General features: G+C 41.4%; 1 protein-coding gene across 1 annotated transcript in view; it reads left to right on the top strand.

Moving 5' to 3' along the window:
* ctnna2 (catenin (cadherin-associated protein), alpha 2) overlaps positions 1-17,801 on the top strand; it is a 263,054-nt gene that overhangs the window by 181,100 nt on the left and 64,153 nt on the right. Inside the window, exon 8 of the mRNA XM_084005035.1 lies at positions 12,064-12,144. Within this exon, the coding sequence (XP_083861161.1) occupies positions 12,064-12,144 (81 nt within the window). The remainder of the gene's footprint in view (positions 1-12,063; positions 12,145-17,801) is intronic.

Raw genomic sequence — 17,801 nt, 5'->3', positions numbered from 1 at the left:
GCAGATTGTTCTACTGGCAAGTTGGAATTGGGCTTTGGAATTTACATCCCGTAGCAATGCCTTCAGGGCAATTCAGTTTTATTTCAGATTTACTGTGTCACAGTTGTTGGCAGGTGATGTTTTTTTTTTATTGTACATATGGAGCAAATGACACCAGTGCTGTGACAGTGGTTTGCTCTATAGTGGCTGAAGCGTCATATCATACTGTTAACTGACTGTAAGGCAGATCTGTGCAATGTGATGTGATGACGCATCCCCAAGCTCAAGAAAAAAAAAACATAATGGTTATCACACCATAAGGCCACTGGATTCAAAACTGCACCCTTGATTAAAATGCAGAGTACTGTCTCTGGCAGCAGACAATGGCAGCTAAATCCTCTGACAAGAGAAAAATGCTCAGCATCACGTCCTCTCTGCCGTCTTTGTGGCTGTGTGTGCCTCTGTGTGTGTTTTTGCTCAGTGTCTTGACTGCTCAGAAATGTTTCTGCATGATTTACTCTCTCCACACCAGTAATTTCATACCTAGAAATTTAGAAACCTTTTGTTTACAAAGTCGTGAACTCGTTGACAAACTGATGAACTGCTCCAGTGTGGGGTGGTGCTATCGGAAAAAATATATATGTTGCCAAATAGCTACGTATATTTCAGAGGAATGATTTTATCTGCAGCTACTATATGTTGTCATGTTTACTTTGATTAAATAACAAAAACCAGTACATGAGCATATATGTTTATATGGACACATTTTAGATTTTCAGCCCCTGAACCGCCCAGCTTTTTTCAGCATGGTTCATTTGTTAGAAGTAGTGTCATTTTGTACTTTAATTATTTTTGAGTAACAAAAGAGTAGCTGTCTAGATTTTCCTTTGGCGTCACTCTATTTAAGTGTCTAAGAAGGGCGACCGGGAATCGCCTTTATCCAACTTGTCATTCCTCTATCAGCTACTGTCTATTCAGCTGCCCACCTATACCAGCGCCTTGTCCACCAGATGGTGCATGCATAATTAAGACGATAACCCTCAGCAGAGACCTGACCCCGTCACAGCATTGAAAATAAGGCTGGCCAGCCCGGGGGCACACTTCACCCTCCTTGTGATCCCCACAAGTTCCTGTTATAGTGCTCCCGATCTAACCTAACTGTTATTGCCAGAGCACACAGCGATATCATAACGGCCAGTGTTTTTGCGTCACTGAATTTTCATAAAAACGTTATATAGAACTTGCATGTCCTTCTGGATTCTGGATATAAACCCCCCTCATTGTACAGTATATGTATTTGATACTGTATGTTAATGTTCTTTTGACACTCAGTAGTTACATGGTGTCTCATCATCCTCACCTTCGCTTGGAGAACATATCCACTCATTTCAAGGATGTTTATACAGGAAATATATAGTGATATGAACACATTTGCAATTAAAGCAATCTAAAACAACACCTCAAATCGCCACTTAGAGCCACAGACACTGCTTAACAAAACTACATTAACATTACAAAGGCCGTCATAAAAGTATTGCAGCGCTATTGTTGATGATTGCATAGTGTTTCTTTCTAATTATGTACACCCATTGCAAACGCGTTGCACCTGGACAACAGTGTGCATTTATAGCACGTCAAGGTTTTTATGTCATATAGGTCTAACAATGTATTATTAAGCAATTGCACAGCAATTTAATTGGACATTGAAATGTCTTTATGGAGCAGAACTGCTGATGGATCTCTCCGGTGAATCTAGTCACGGCGGACCTTTTGCATTCTCCTCTTGATCATGTAGCATTATCGCCATTTTGCAAAACCCGGGCACCTCTTTTAATAGGCCAAGGGGTTGCCAAACATGCATAAATTAGGGTGTGTGGTATGTAAATAAGGGACTGCTGCGGCATCTCCTTGTTTCCACAGTTGAATCAATTTATCAGTCTGTGATCAATTTATCAGTCTGTGATCAAATCAGCGCTCATTTAGATGCCGAGCAACAGTTTAATAAATCAGACGTAGAGAGGTTCATATGTCTTTTCCGAGTGCTTGAATCTGTGCGGTTTCCAAGACGGTTTGATAAACGACAGGCCAATATTTTCAAGGGTGATATCTACATGTCATTTCCTGAAAATACTGGATGGACTTGAATAGCGGTAACCATTGTAGGAATACATCAGCTTAAGAAAGAGAATGGATGTCCTTTGAAAAGACATCAATCCCCAAACACCCACCATGACAGTAAGTCCTATCCTCTAATCCATCCTCACGCAGTGCACTTACATCATGTTCAGATATTCTATGGCTTTACTTTTCCTTATTCCTCGTAACTAATAGCAGCAACAACTCCGTTAGTGGCTTGTGCTGCTGCGTGGCTGGACTGATAAAGCCCACATGAAAGGACGGTGGGAGACATAATCATTTCACCAGTTCAGCCGGCTCCAGCCGCTCTTTGAAGTCCGTTCCACCCCGGATCATTATAGCAGGTTGTTTCAGCTCCATACAGTATATTTGTTGATAGTGTGCACAGCGGCCGTCTCTGCATTGTGCTCGGCAACATTAGGCAGCAGGTACGTTATTGTTATCGTGCCCATCATTAGCATGTTTTGTATTTGATCCACTGGCTACATTTTGCTGTCAGACTTAAGGGCATTTTTCCTTTTTCCCAAAGAATCCTAATCCCTGATTAATACTACCTACACACAGCCGCCCACCCAGGAGAGCAGCTTGAGTCATCATTATCCGGCTGTACAAAAACATGCATATCATTCTTTATAGCCCTAGCCATCCCTGACAACCGCCACCTTCACAGTGACAGCGAAGGCCTGCCAGCTCTGGAGAGCTTGTTTGCTGGTCACATGTTCTGTATAATGTGAGGCTATTATTCTTGCCGTCCCTGTGCATTGAACTCTATGAAACCACTGTGTCAGTAACTTTTTGAGAAGCAGCGTGTGAATGGTACCTAAATGCGTCAGCGTCCGAAAAACCTGTTTTCTCGTCCGTCGACTTTGTGCAGCTACTGTAATAGTGTGCTCTGCTCTTCTGTAGTTAAGAGGTCACATAGCAAGGGGTGGTTTTGACAGTCGAGAGCAATGAGTGGAAAGAGACCATTGGGAAAGCAGGGATGGAGTCAGAGGCGAGTGTGAAGGAAGATAATGTCGACACAAGTCAGTCTGCTCCCTCCGCACGTGTTTATCAGTCACATATCGAATTCACTCGTACTCATTCTACGTGTCCCCATAATTCCGTTTACATATTTTGATTGAAGTGTACATCAAATCACATAAAAAACACAGAAGTGATCATGGAATTGCCCAAATGTGACTCTTTTCTCACACGCAGAATAATTGTGGAGGTATATTAACACATTCCCCCTTTTGTAGCACAATAATGTATTGTGAATGCCGCTATGCGATCATAGAGCAAGACTTCTGAGTATTAACATGACAGCCATCATAATCAGTGCCAACGGCAATATTTGTGACATAAAGGATATTGATGATACATCATGTGGATGTACGTAATTGAGGGCGTCTGGCTTGGACAGCGGTGGAATGGTAAAGTACTTGAGTATTCGACCCTGGCAGTCTACAGTAATGTCTATTTTGTGTCATTTGTTTAGCGTGCGGAAGTCCCATAATTGGGAACATGTCATTGATTGGTTTGATCCACTACAGAGCGACAGAGAAAGGATGCAATGCAGGAAAGATTCAAATTATGAGAAAATGGGATCATGTCTCCTGGTATTAAGCGTCCGTCCTTGAACCACATTGACCTCGAGCGGCCCTTGTTTCAGATGGTCTAGCCGATCCGGCGCATTTGACTTGTATTCAAGCTTTTGCTCTTTTCAAAACACAGCAGCGGGTTCCCGCAGACAGCCCCGTCATGTTTGTGTATGCATGTGTGGGCAAGTTGGTGTGTGATAAATTGACGGTTTTCTGCTCTGTGGTGAAAGAAAAGTACATCAATGATACTCAAACCTTCTCCTCAACCCATTGACTCGCCTTTTTTTTTCTCCCTTCGCCACATTTCTGCTCTCACAGATATCACACCGCTCTCTTATTTTCTCACCCTCTCTAACCTATTCTCAGCATCTCCCTCCCTCGCTCCTGTCCTCTCCTGCTGCCCTTCCTTCAGTCCCTCCCTCGCAAACTACTTGCTATTCAGTTCAGGCAGGCTGCAGGCAGCATTGCTCTAGCTTCCCATACCACTGCTGCAGGACTAGACTTTTTTTTTATCCCCTTCTCTCTCTCTCTCTCTCTCTCTCTCTCTCTCTCTCTCTCTCTCTCTCTCTGTCTGATAACCAGACATTTCCCCTTGCTCCTTTTCTTATTCTCCTAAAACTATGCATCTTAAACCCTGGCTTACAGCCCGACACACGTCATATTTAAACCCCCCCCCCCCCCCCCCTCTTCTTCATGCTTCTATTCTTCAACCCCTGCATGGCTGCGTGACATCCCGTTGCATGTAACTACGTACGGTGGTGTTTTTCAGGAGCTAGTGAACTATGTACGGATCAGTCAATCAACCAGTCCACAATTTATTACCTTCGAGACACTTCACATTGTGCATTCTGGGCTGACATTTACAAACCATTTTAACTCTTGCAATGTCTTTGATCTCGGCCCTAAATGTGTAGCAGGAAAGGGTCTTTCCACACTCTCGCACACTGTTTTCACACGCACTTGTTATATTCCAGTACTACCTCTACAAGTTTCTGTCCATGTTAACATTCACTGACCTACCTTTATTTTTCAGGCTGTTTTGGGATACCTTCCTCCTACAGTAAAAACAGAAATATAGAGGTTGGTAGTTTACAGCCTCCTGATGCCATTGTACTGACTCTGAGCAAGGGAGATGGATAATAAAGTCTTTATGGTGTCTGTAACCTACCTCTGTGTGAAAAGGCTGTAGAAGGTCTGAGTTTTCCAGAAGCTTCTGCTTGAGAATTCAAAAACTTGGTTTAGGTTATGACACATTGCTCCATTAGAAACTTTACTTTACTTTGCTTTATCAGCATGCAGCTAGTCTATACAAATGTTTTGCTAAAATATTATACCGTCAACATATCAGTTAAAGTGGCATTCTGTAACATTTCATCTATTGTCTTTTAAGTTACTATCTATCAAAGAGTGAGTTAAAACAATGGTGTCTATGTCTGTGGCAAGATTCCTGTGCAAAATTCAAAAATGAGTGATGCTTTTTACGTCAGTCAGCAGCGGAGTGTGCCCAGGTGGAGCTACTCGCAGAAGTACGCTGCGTTTACTTGTAATCGGAAATCTGTAACTTCCAACTGCTGAGTCAGGCTCCCTCTAGCCTAAAGTGTTTGACCGGTGCAGCCAGGTACGTTTCATTACTGCTGACTCACAATGGAGTATCAACAGCCAGACAAAGAAGACCATTCAACTACCAGTCTGAAGAAAAAGAAACATAAAAATAATGGAAGTGAAGAAGGAAAGTCAGCAAGAACCAAAGTGACCGTGAACGAGGGAAAACAATGGACCTCCTTTTAGTGTGGAGCATTTGAAGGCATCACGCAGATGAGAGACAGTTGACACTGTTAGGTGAGGGAGATGAGGTCCCAGAGGCTTGCCTGCAGTTCCATCTATGGCCAGAGAGGCCGCTAGAACCAAATGGTCCTAATTTTATTATATTATTTTATTATAGAAGCAACATATCTCAAATCTCAAAACTTTAATTGTTATGAATCCTTGGATTTCATCTTTCAATTCTGTGTCTACCACATCCTAAATAAACTGCTCATTTCGTACTTACGATGTCCTTGATGATACGCCAGATGCTTCCCCTCATCCATAGACTGCTTGACCACAGATGCTAATAGCCAGTGACAGGACCTCAGTCTAAACATGAGCCAGTGTAATGAGAGGAGTAAGCAAACGGCATCAGCCATTAAACACAAGAGAGCCTGCGCCAGAAGGCACTCCGACTCTTCCTCGGGCAGCGCCATCCTCGGCTGCATTAACTCTGACTTACAGGAGACTTCCAGGCGCAGACGGTGCAGTTATAGATATGGCAACAATGTGAGGGGAGAAGAGACATGAAGCCCTCGTATAAGCACCACACGGGGGGTTGGGAGTGTGCTGGCTGTCCTGAGGCTCCACACAGGAGCTCAGGAAACTCTTTGGCAGAATTATAATAGCTTTGTGTGTGTGTGTGTGTGTGTGTGTGTGTGTGTGTGTGTGTGTGTGTGTGTGTGTGTGTGTGTGTGTGTGTATGTATGTGCGTGTGTGTGCGTGCAATTCTTGAGTCAAATTTCAATAACATGCCTAATAAATAATGAAATACTCATTTAATAGTTGTTGCCGCATATGGTCAGTTATTGACCTGACCTACATTTTCTTATAATAACAATATAATAATATACTTTATTTAATTATTAATGTGTTTCTATTTTGTTCGTATGAAAAGCGCTGGATAAGCATTCCGTGTGCCTCAAAATTGTAACTGATGTGTACAATTTGTAAAACATAAAGGATAATGAGTAACATGTGGTGCACCAGGAGTCCCAAGGACAAGGACTGAGAGTCACTGCCTTAGTTCATTATCACTTTCATTAAACCTCATTAATAAAAAAAAAGAAAGTCTGCTGTTCAGACCCATATGCATGTCTTTGAAGACATTACATAAACAGCGTGAAACTCATCTGTTAATCAATGCCTACAACGAGCTTCTTCCACATGACTAATTTCCATCCCCTTATTATTTTACTGTCGGCAGCTGCATGGAAGAAACAACTTGTTTTTGACAGTCACAAAAATAGCTGAAGCACGTACAGCCCTGGGATGCAAGATGTAAAAATAATGTGCCCGGCCAATGTCATCCAAAAATCTTGTGCTCATTGCTCACCAATCTGCAGATGTTAGCACCGGTATAACATAAATAAAGGTCAAGCTATGTCTGCAAGTGAAGTTATAAAGTCATAAACAAAGAAAAAATAAATAGATATACAACTAATGGATGCATAAGCTAAATCTGCACTCACAAAAATACACACAGACTTTGTAAATGATATTGCCTTGCTTATTTCTGCTCATACTGTAAATCTATTAGCTTCCCCGGAGGTTAAAATGGCTATAATGAGATTATGATATGGCATCTATTTCTGTACTATGTTGCTCTGTCATCTCATTTAGGAAAAGAAAGAAAACAATTCTTATCTGACTCACTCATCTGGAAGTTTTTTTTTTCTTTCTTTCTGCCACAGGCATTGCAGTGCGTGTAGCATCTTTTTTTTCCCCCCGGTATCCTGTAATCAAACTAGCTGATAGCCACCGCTGCACCTCTTTAAGTTCCACTTAATGAGAACAAGTCAAATTGGCCCATCTACAGCTATACAGATGAAGGAGCACAACTTATCTTAATGAGGATCTAGCTGCCCATTATCTGCTGGTAAACCAACCAACATGCTACCACTATTATCAACCCCCAACCCTCGCACCAACACTTTCTCACCCTCTCGTTATCAGCCAGGCATCCCCTCTACGCCCGCTGCAGACGGTGTAACCACGTTGGACAGTAATTGTACCTCTTACTCTTGCCTAATTGAATTGACAAGGAGCCGGAATTGATGTCATTTAACACATTGATCTTGAGACAGAATGCCTCATGCCCCCCACCCCACCTGTCTTCTATTTTCTTCTCTCTGATTCATCTGCCCGTTCCTTTGACTTGCCGTGTTATTGCTTATGAATTACCACATTCATCCCTCACTTCTTTCACCATCCGTCGGATTCGGTGTTTCTTGCTATTGTCATTTTCATTACATTTGTTGAAAGGGAGGTACAGAGATGTGGTGATGAAAACACTTGAATTTGATGGGCGAATCAGAAATATATTGATTGTTTGCATTTTCATTAAGTCTGTTTTTTTTTATCCATTGTTGCAACAAATAAAATCTGTGGACGTTTATTTGCATGGTGTTCAAGCCGAATGAAATGATTGGATGGGCTTAATTAAAAGTCCTGTGACAGCCAGAGATAGCAGATTTGTTTTAGATTTTACTTTTGTAGTGTTTGATTCATTGATGGACGTAAAGAAGATTTCAACAAATATTACAAAAGAGGTTTCTAAAAGGCATGACCTACCCATAGCTTTAGATTTCCCAACTATGGAAAACAGAAATATATGAAACTAAGTGCCACGTTCTCCTGCATATTATTCAGCTTGCACAGACAATATGTCTTATTCCACCATTACAGTGTCAGAAATGCAGCGAGGCAGATTGTGCTGCAGTGCACCACTGAATTACACAACTTACTTTGGGAGGGCCTGAGAGAGCGAGCACACTCGGGGCCCTCAGCCCTTCCACCAGCGTGCGCTGTCCACCAGCCTTTTTTTCAGAGTGGGCAAGAATAACTCGGCGACTACTGCCTCCATTACCCCACACACTTGATGATTATTTCCAGGCACCCTCCTCCATCTTCCTCTCCCCCCCGACTGAGAATGAAAGAGTGCACACCGGGAGGTAGAAAATAATGGATGGGGACAGTTGGGAACATTGTCTGCGAAACACCACAGGACTTGTGTTTACCAGGGGGGGAAAAAAACAAACATGCGCATTCCATTATGTGGCAGTCAAAAACTAAACACTCAATGTTTCTGAATTGGAGACAATTGAATCAACAGCCAACTGTGTTGTCATGGCTTTAATGGCTGTGAAATTTGAGAGCGGGATTGCTTGCACATGCGGGGCACACCTGGATGGGAACGGAGGGAAGTCAAATAGTTTCCCAAATAAACACAACGCGGACACGTACATGCAATGATGCGACTCGGTTTCTCTGTAGCACTTTGTTTCTCACACTCGCCCGCATACTCACGCACGTCACAGTTTGGAGCGAGCCGGACTGAATACGAGCCTGACGCATTGACTAACCTATGATTCATGATGGTGGACTTCCTTCCTTTATAACATTTGTGATGGGGGATTCATGCGGAGCGTTTTTAATTGGGTGAAAGCAGAAAAAACCCAACATGTGCAATACATTATTCGTAGTGTATTGAAGGAGTTTTGACATATGAAAGCACAAAAGTAATTAAAGTATAAGGGAAGCTTATGCTTAGTAATGCCACCGACTACTGTAACTGTCACAACCCACTGCATTGATCTTAAAGATATAAGAATACACAAAGGGCTATAGTAGATATGAGAAAATTATACTCAACAATAACTACGGCCTGGTTGTGAATAAGGGCTCAGAATAACAGGTGATGGGTTTTTTCCCTTTAGATTGACATCATTGTGCCGCTTTAATCTCCTTAACTCAGATTAAAAAGCTCAGAGTTTTGAGAAATAAATCAGATGGGATTTCTGATTCCAGAAAAAAAAGAAAACACAAGCAGTCATCAGTTTTTTTTCCAGCAGTGTGTCTATTCATTGTATGAATATTCCATCTTTCTATTGTTTTACTGTCTTGCATTGTGTATTATTGCCGTTTGCACACCTTTTACTTCTTCAGTTATGCACAGTTAGAGCTTAACTCATCTGACTTTACTAGAAAACACCTTTGGGTCAACTCCTGTTGTTTTTTTAAAAGTGCTATATAAATAAACTGACTTGACTAGAATAGTGAGAGGAGTTTTGAGAGCCATTTTCTCTTCCTCTCGATTAAATTAAGGTTGTTATACATACAATCACGTGAGTACTCGTGTCCTCAAAACGGTTCAAGTTAAGCCCCTCTTTATTTTTGTCGGTGAGCATCTTTAATCCTATGCATCCCTCTGGTGCCTTAATGACACATTAGGCTCTTTCAGGCAGCACAATGACTAATGTTGTCATGTCCTCTGCTTTGGCATAGACGAGCTTGTCTGCTCGTGCTCTTGTGATTGTGTGGCATATAAAGGGGGGCAACTGAATGCTATCCTCATTTCCTCTCCTCCCCCTATGTCAATCAACAGAACAGCTTGTAATATGTTTCAGAATACAAATTTCAAATACATTTAAAAAAAACAACAGAAACAGCTTTATTCCTATCAGTTTTGTGCATAGCTCCACACACACAAAAAATGGCTGCGTTGTGTGATTGCTATTCAAAGAGAGGGTGACTAACTGTAGCATGAGCTCGGAGACAAATGGCTCATTCCTAATGTTTAACATCCATATGAAAGAAAACTCGTGCTATATGAGCCTTGGCCAAGGGCAAGCCAGCAATACATTAGCCAGAAAAGGGAATCATATCTGTTTTTATGGCTACAGGCTCTTTTTCATTGAGCAGCACTTTCAAATCAGTGACCTTGCACGCGTGTGAATTCCCCACAGCCCCTCCGTGCTCACGCACATCGAGCACGGGGTGTGACAAATCCAAAATGAAGAAATTGCAGGGGGGAAAAAAAGATTGCAGTTGTTTGTTCCCGAGTTGGCGTCTCCTCGAATGTCTATTCTTTTGTGTGTCAAAAGAAGAGGAAGTGGCTTTAGACTAGTTGTTTCCAACTAAAGTCTTTTGGTACAACTCTCGTACTTCCTGAGCCAAAAGGAACCTGAAAGAAATCGCTCGGCGGGTCGATGACGCCATGTTGTGGGTCCGAGTCGACAGTAGCAGCGCTCCCTCTCTGTGTGATAAGAGAATCAACTTGTCATTTTACAACCCGATAATGACCAAAGCATTGAAAGTGACGATCAATGTTAACCTCTGGGGGAGTTACCTATGAGATGGGCGTCTGATGAGGTCTCATTTAGCTCTTTGTGACATATAGATAGGAGACGCTCTGTTCCGCTCAATTATCAAAAGGGCAGGACGGTAGTGCAGCAACACAGAGATAAGTAGCCACATGTTGTGTGTCATTAAACAGGATAGGAGGACAGCAACTAATTAGCCCCTCTACTTAAATCCCTGTTGTTCTATGGGCAGTTTGTCTCAAAGAAATCCTCATTTTTGAGGATTTCAGATGGCATGGGTGAATTTGGATTCATGTCACCAGGTATGTGTTTTTCTGCAAATTCTGATGAACCTTTTTGGTCATTCGCATCCATGCAATGCTGGGCAGACCTGTGAGATGGTTGCCTGGCAACGACACAACTCTGTATGCTGCCATTGCTTTAACAGAAGATCACTGTGTCTTCACCATCACATTTAAGCTATGTATATGTAGAAAAATGACTAAATATGTTAGTCGAACATCTGTCTTGTTCTGACTGTAGACTATAATTAATAACCAGTCACATAGAAATGAGCAGACATCTTCATCACGCTTGTTAAGTGTTATGCAAATATATGTTTAATAAATTAGCGACATGATTTTTCATTTATCTAAGTCAAAGCCCAGCTTTATTCATATACACTACATTCAGTACAGCACACACATACAGTATGCATTTCTATAGAGGGATCAGATTACCAGATCTTTTATATCTGTCCTGGAGCAGAAATGGTTCACTCCAAGACACTGACAGCATCTTTCTAACCTCTGGGCCAAGCTGCCATCCTAAGTTAGATAGTAAAAGTGGAAATCTAATAACTGAAGTAGAATAAATCACTCCACTCTTCTCCATAGTTTTTTTCGAGCAAAAACTGTAGAGCTTGTAAGTGGTAAATGTGACACCCGGATGGCATAGTGGAGTCTCTTTTTTGGCCTGGCCTTTGAACACAATTGGCAATATTTCTGTATGGAAGACGGCACAAGATCCTGTGCTACTGTCTGCATCAGTGGCTCCTACTGGTTAGTTGGGATGCGTGGTAACTGGAGAGTACAGGAATCTGGAATAGCATGAAGCTCTGCAATGCTCTCCTATTGGAACGCACCCATGTCAGGTGACAGGGAGCAGTAGGTGACTCTGTGTGGGTCAGGTGAAACACATGGTTAAGTCACCAGAAGGAGTTAGCACATCAGGGAATCGGCTATAATACATGCCCAATAGTCTTGTTGCTAGGCAGCAAAACGAACTGATTCAGTCCTGTGTTACTGACTGAAACCTAATTGTGGAACACTTCCAATGTTCCGTGATGAAAGTGTAATTTCAGCTTCACTTCAACAGGAACATGTATACTGTGGTGCAGTGTCGTGCGTCGAGATAGGATTGTAACAGCATGTACTTTCACTTCACTAACATGTTCTTTTCATTTCCTTTCACAGACTGGCAGGAAAGAAAAAGGTGACCCATTGAACTCAGCCATCGATAAGATGACCAAAAAGACCAGGGACCTGCGCCGACAGGTGAGTCTCATGCTACGTCTCAATCTCCCTTTCAAACACTGTACATACCTTCTCTGAAATCAAGTCACTTTAAAGGTTGGGGCTGACGACCTTCTATTCTAACAGTGTTTGTGTCCATCTCTCAATACTGTCTTACGCTGTCTGTGGCATTCAGCCCCGAGCCCATTCTTTTCATCAATCTTCAAAAACAGGTCACAAATATGTACATTCATTTTTTTAAAGGCCACATCATTTCTTGTTTGTCTTAGATTAAAGCAAAAGTTTCTTAAACAAGTAGCGTAAACAGTTCTGTCCTCTAATTGGTATTTATGGCAGATTATATGTGGATATGATCAAATAAAAACTATGTTGCCCACATTCATCTTAATTAGGGAACACAGTGGTATGTTGTTGTTCAAAAAATGACACTACTATATATATCCCAATGGGCCATACCACAGAAGGTGACTGAGAACAACAGGGCCAAGGTTCTGTGGGACTTCAGCTTCCAGACTGACAAACAGCTCCTGGCTAACCAACCAGACATAGTGGTGGTGGACAAAGAGCTGAAGACAGTGGTGGTGATAGATGTGGCGATCCCAGCTGACGCCAACATCAGGAAGAAGGAACACGAGAAAATTGAGAAGTACCAGTACAAGTTTTTTTTTTAATATATATATATATATATATATATATATATATATATATATATATATATATATATATATATAGATTATTATTATTATTTTACAGTAACAAAAATATAGTATATCAAAAACATATTTAATGACCTCACATTATTTATAGACAGACATTGATACCACATTTGAACTTATTTTTTATTTTTATTGTTTACTTCTCTTTTCCCTCGGACTTGTCTACATGTTGAGACTGTTGCTCTATTGTGATGAATAAATATGGACAAGTGTGCAAACACACACGTAATCTGTATGCACTGGACGTCAGCTCTCTGTACCACCTACTGCTGTAACATGTTGTGTCAAATGTCACTAGGAAAAGGAAAAGTTATGTCAAATGAAAAATGCAATGAAAAGAAAAGATTATGATGATGATTTTATCCTGTGTGTAATGGGGGCGGGACTAGATAAGCCTTGGCTTCTCCCGCTTTCCCTTTCGGCCATGTGTATTTTTGTGTGAAATGTGAAAATGATGTGTGATGATGATTTAACTGACATGCCCGAAATAAACAAATAAACTAAACTAAACTAAACTAAAACTCAGCATGTGCAGTCAAGCCTCAGTGCTGCCGAAGCTTGATATCCCATTGTTATGAAGGATGGCAGGGGTTCATTGTGGACTATTTTTTTCAAGTGATCCTTGACAGGTCAACAGGGGGTTAACAGGGTTAAGACAAACACTGCAAGAAATGTCAAACACGGAGACATAATACAACCTGCAGATAGACAGACTGGACAGATATCTACTGACGCAATGTTCTATGCAGTAGGAACTGTACATATCCATTTTGACCACATAAAAGTGCTTATACCACTTTGTTTTAAATCACATGGTCTTTGAAACACTATTCCATCGTAGAGTTTATTTACAAGTAGCTAGCACTAAGTACTCTGTCCTAAACGTGTTGGTGAACAATCAAATGTATTTCAGGAATTCAGTGATATTAATCTCTGCTCCACTTTAGATTCTCAAACCCAACTGTTGCATAAGGGAGCAGTAGATTTACCTTCTTAAATGACCCTCCAATAGTGATAAAGAAGTAGATGATTCATGCTGTGATGTGCAACATCAGAGCTCAGAAGCAATATTGATTTATTTTTTCATCTTCAGTGAGGGCAAAATTAATCTGGCCTGCCGCTGTTGGATGTTGCAGAGTATGAAGAAAAAATGTTGACGGCATGTTTTAAAAGAAGGGTGGGGGGGCATTATATGAGCGTGCATAAGTGGCTGTTGATGTAATACAATCATTTAAGCATGCATCTGAAGTACTCCTTGAATTCCAATTAATTCAAGCTCAAATTCTTCCGACTTGGAGCACACATCTTGTAGTCGTGTTCGCCCCAGAAAAAGCAGAATCCATCGGGACATCGTTTGTGATCCCTGAATACACGAATACAGTGCAGGAGCAGGAGAGGCACTCAATAGCGACAATAGCAACTAACTGCGTAGAGTAGCTGCGGTCGGGTCCTGTCCGATCCCTTGAGACGGACGTATCATTCCAGATAGGAGGCTGTACTGTGCCGCGCCCTCCCTCTGGGCATTCTGGTGGGGCTGGCTGACAGGCTGGCAGGCGGTACTCACTCTGACAGGATGCTCTATTGATCTGTGTTTGGCTTGACAGAATGGGCGGTCTGTTTGAGCTCCGAGTTTAAATGGGAGGGCAAACTCACGGCGCACATGCAGGCATTACACAGAGCTGTGATACTGTAATTAGAAGTTGAGCGAGTCAGCGGCGGCGTGCAGACGCAAGACCTTCCTGAGGGGAGGCGCACTATTGTTCGTGTAAGCATTTCAGTCTGCGCCGTCTCCACTGTGAAAAATGGGGGTGTGGGGGGGGCATCAAATAACTGACAAGCACAAATGACAGACGGAGTTTGTGAAATGGGAGCAGGTAAGATCGAACAAGCCTTGTGACAACACCGCCAGGGAAACGCAGCATTGTTTTTTTCTTTCATGCTGTTGTGTCTACAAGACAATGCTAAGCTGTCTTTTATCCAGGGCAAATTTGCTGGATGTCAAATGTGTCGTTCCCACCCCCATTGTGTTTTTTTAATAAATTTAGATTTGAACAACACGGAGACAATGCAGGGCAGCATAACCATGCAGCGTCTTTGAATTACACGAATGTGAAAAGGGTGTTTGGTGCCAACATGACATGAAACGTGGATTTTCCATCCAAACAAACGGGATAACTGAAGGATGTTCAAGCAAATGTTGAACCAACCTTCATGACACAAATGGCACATTATTTCATGTCACCATCCACAGTGATTACACGGTTGCTTTTCATTTGCAATAAGCCCCTTTTTCCCAGCAGCCGTTTCGACATGAGTAAACACAGGTGCAATTGATCACATGAATTATAGTCCCGTTCTATATTCTGTGTGTCGCAGCCTTTCCAGTAAGCTGGCATGCAAAATACCAGGTCCCCAACTAAATGGAACAGGGTCATACTTGATGTTATTCATTACTACCTGTGTTTATCCTCCGTCTGCATCACCGTTCCATTTTCACAGTGTTCTTTCAAAGCCATAACCTTTCAGTCATTTTAGGGGCAATAAAAGGTGAAGTGTGCGTCACCGTCACTACGAGAGGTCACTAAGTATGCAGCCATAACTGGCCTGCTAAAATATTGTGCATGTTTGCTTTGTCTGTCACTCACTCACTCACTCACTCACTCACTCACTCACTCACTCACTCACTCTGATTGCATGATTCTTCTGGCTGATATAATAATGAACACAACAGCAATTTCAAGATGAAAGAAGATGAAAGAATATTTTGAGGTGACTATGCAGGCTAATATTGAAGCAATAACATAAGATAAAAGCAAAGGACAATTGACCGTTTCCTAAGTTATGCTACCGGTGTCACCAAGTACTATGAGTGCATAAAAAAGGAAGAGCATTTGGAAAGCAATAAGGAGCCTAAATGTAATCCTTCTGGTACACCAAAAGTAACAGAAAAAAATGTATTTAATACATGTTATAGCATCATACAGAGGAGGAATGTGTTGAAAGAAACCTGGTCTGAGCTGTATTTGATTCTACTCGGCACAGTAGATGCAGGTGGAGGCGTCAGGGAGGTGGATGGGCATGTAGTGACTTCAGCTTTCATGCAGGGGCTTGCCTACAGTCACAGGATGTTAACATTTGCATTTTCATTAACTGCAACCACAGACTCTTTGCTTAACCTTCACCACAGTGGAATTTCCATAACCATGGTCTTCGCCTCACCATGCACAAATATTATAAAATGCTTGAAGAAAAAAAGAGGGAAAAAAAGCATCACATGTTAAAGAGAGGGGTGATATCGGGCTTTGCAGGCTTGCTGAATGCCGACTATCTTGTCTGGTGGTAGATTTGTACTACTTTATACTTTAAGATCAGCTTTTAAATCAATGGGAAAATGTATCTCACTGTGCTGACTGCTGCCGCCAGAGCCTTACATTTGAAAGTCCCAAACTCAGACAGCTAAAATCCATAGAAGTCAAATCAAGCTTGCATAAACTACTACTCCTGACAAAATACTGATGATCCCGAACTGTTGTTCTTAAACAACTCACCTGCCGATGAAGAGCTCTTACGGATATACATACAAATCCTGTATTTCAGTATGCCCAGAGTTGCGTTGTTGAGCCCATAAAGGGTCATAATGCTTAGTTATTATTTTCACTTGGTTTAAAGAAATGGCAATGCAGCAGAAACAAGTTCACACAATTCAAACTGAACTTTAGCTGGGCTTTGACCTTATTTTCCTCTTAAGGGGCCTGATATATCAGATGAGATCTTATGTATAGCTTGTGCATCTGTGATCATGAGACTATCCAGAAAGTCAGATACTTACATAGGCCATCTCTCACTTGCCATTGTGCATGAATGTCAGTCATATTTGTATTTCACAATTTAACATTTGCCGTAAGAATATGGACCTTCTTAGAAATGGTGTGGGAGTCATGGAAACATGGGAAACACTGGTTGTTTTGGTGACGGCCCTTGTAGAAGAGGCTCAATTGGTCTCTCTCACACAAGAACCTGGGGATGTTTGCTCAATTTCACAATAACCAAGAAACGATACAAAATGTGTTCATGTGTGGCATATTTCGACTAAAATAACTCACAGCACATCCATAGCTGCCAACAGAGTTTGCTTTGGTCTGTGGCCCTTTTGAAAGCTGTTAGAGAAACGAGCACTACAACCACTGTGCATATTTTCTCATCATAGCTATTTTTGTATGTTTAGACTTTCTTTTTGCCTTTTAAAACATGACTGCAATAAACAATTCAAGTTCAACAAACAAGACACAATTTTGATCATACAAAGAAAAGGTGGACCTGGGAGCAGAAAAAACAAAAATGGCCTTTAAAAAAAATCATTTAATTAGTATTCACTACGTTACCAACCCGACACAGTTGTTGGAAATGAGCCATGTGTTCCAGCCCCTGTCATAGTGTCTGTAATGAATGCATCTGTCATGTCACATCTCTGGGCTGTATTTTGACTGATGACTGATTGCAGGATTCCCTATAGCACAACTGCCATATTTTCTTCTCTCTTTCTGCTTTGGGATGTTGAAATCCTTTCCATTGCTGCCATTAGTTTGTTGATGAGTGCAGCTGTTTTTTAATTGTTGAGGGTTATCATATTAAGGAGGAACAGCTGCCACAAAACTTGTCAGCTCTTTGTTTAAACTAACAAATTCACATTATCTGTACATTCTTTATCCATATAAATATATAGTGTATATTATTAGTTTCTTAGTTTAGTTAGTTTGGTTGCATACAGTTCATTACAACTTGAAAGGACAAACTCAGTTAAACATGTCATGTCAGTAAGATGATCCGAATCCCATCATAAATAAATAATACTGTGGTAGATGCAGGTCATCAATAGTCAGCACATCATGTACAATAATAGTGCTAGTTCTCATTAAACACTTCAATGTAAAAGCACCATTAATGCACCTTGTTTCTAAAACC

The sequence above is a fragment of the Eutrigla gurnardus genome (genome assembly GCF_963514095.1).
Source record: "Eutrigla gurnardus genome assembly, chromosome: 3".
Classification (NCBI taxonomy): Eukaryota; Metazoa; Chordata; class Actinopteri; order Perciformes; family Triglidae; genus Eutrigla; species Eutrigla gurnardus.
Note: the sequence above shows the minus strand (reverse complement) of the source record. Positions and strands in the feature narration are given on the sequence as shown.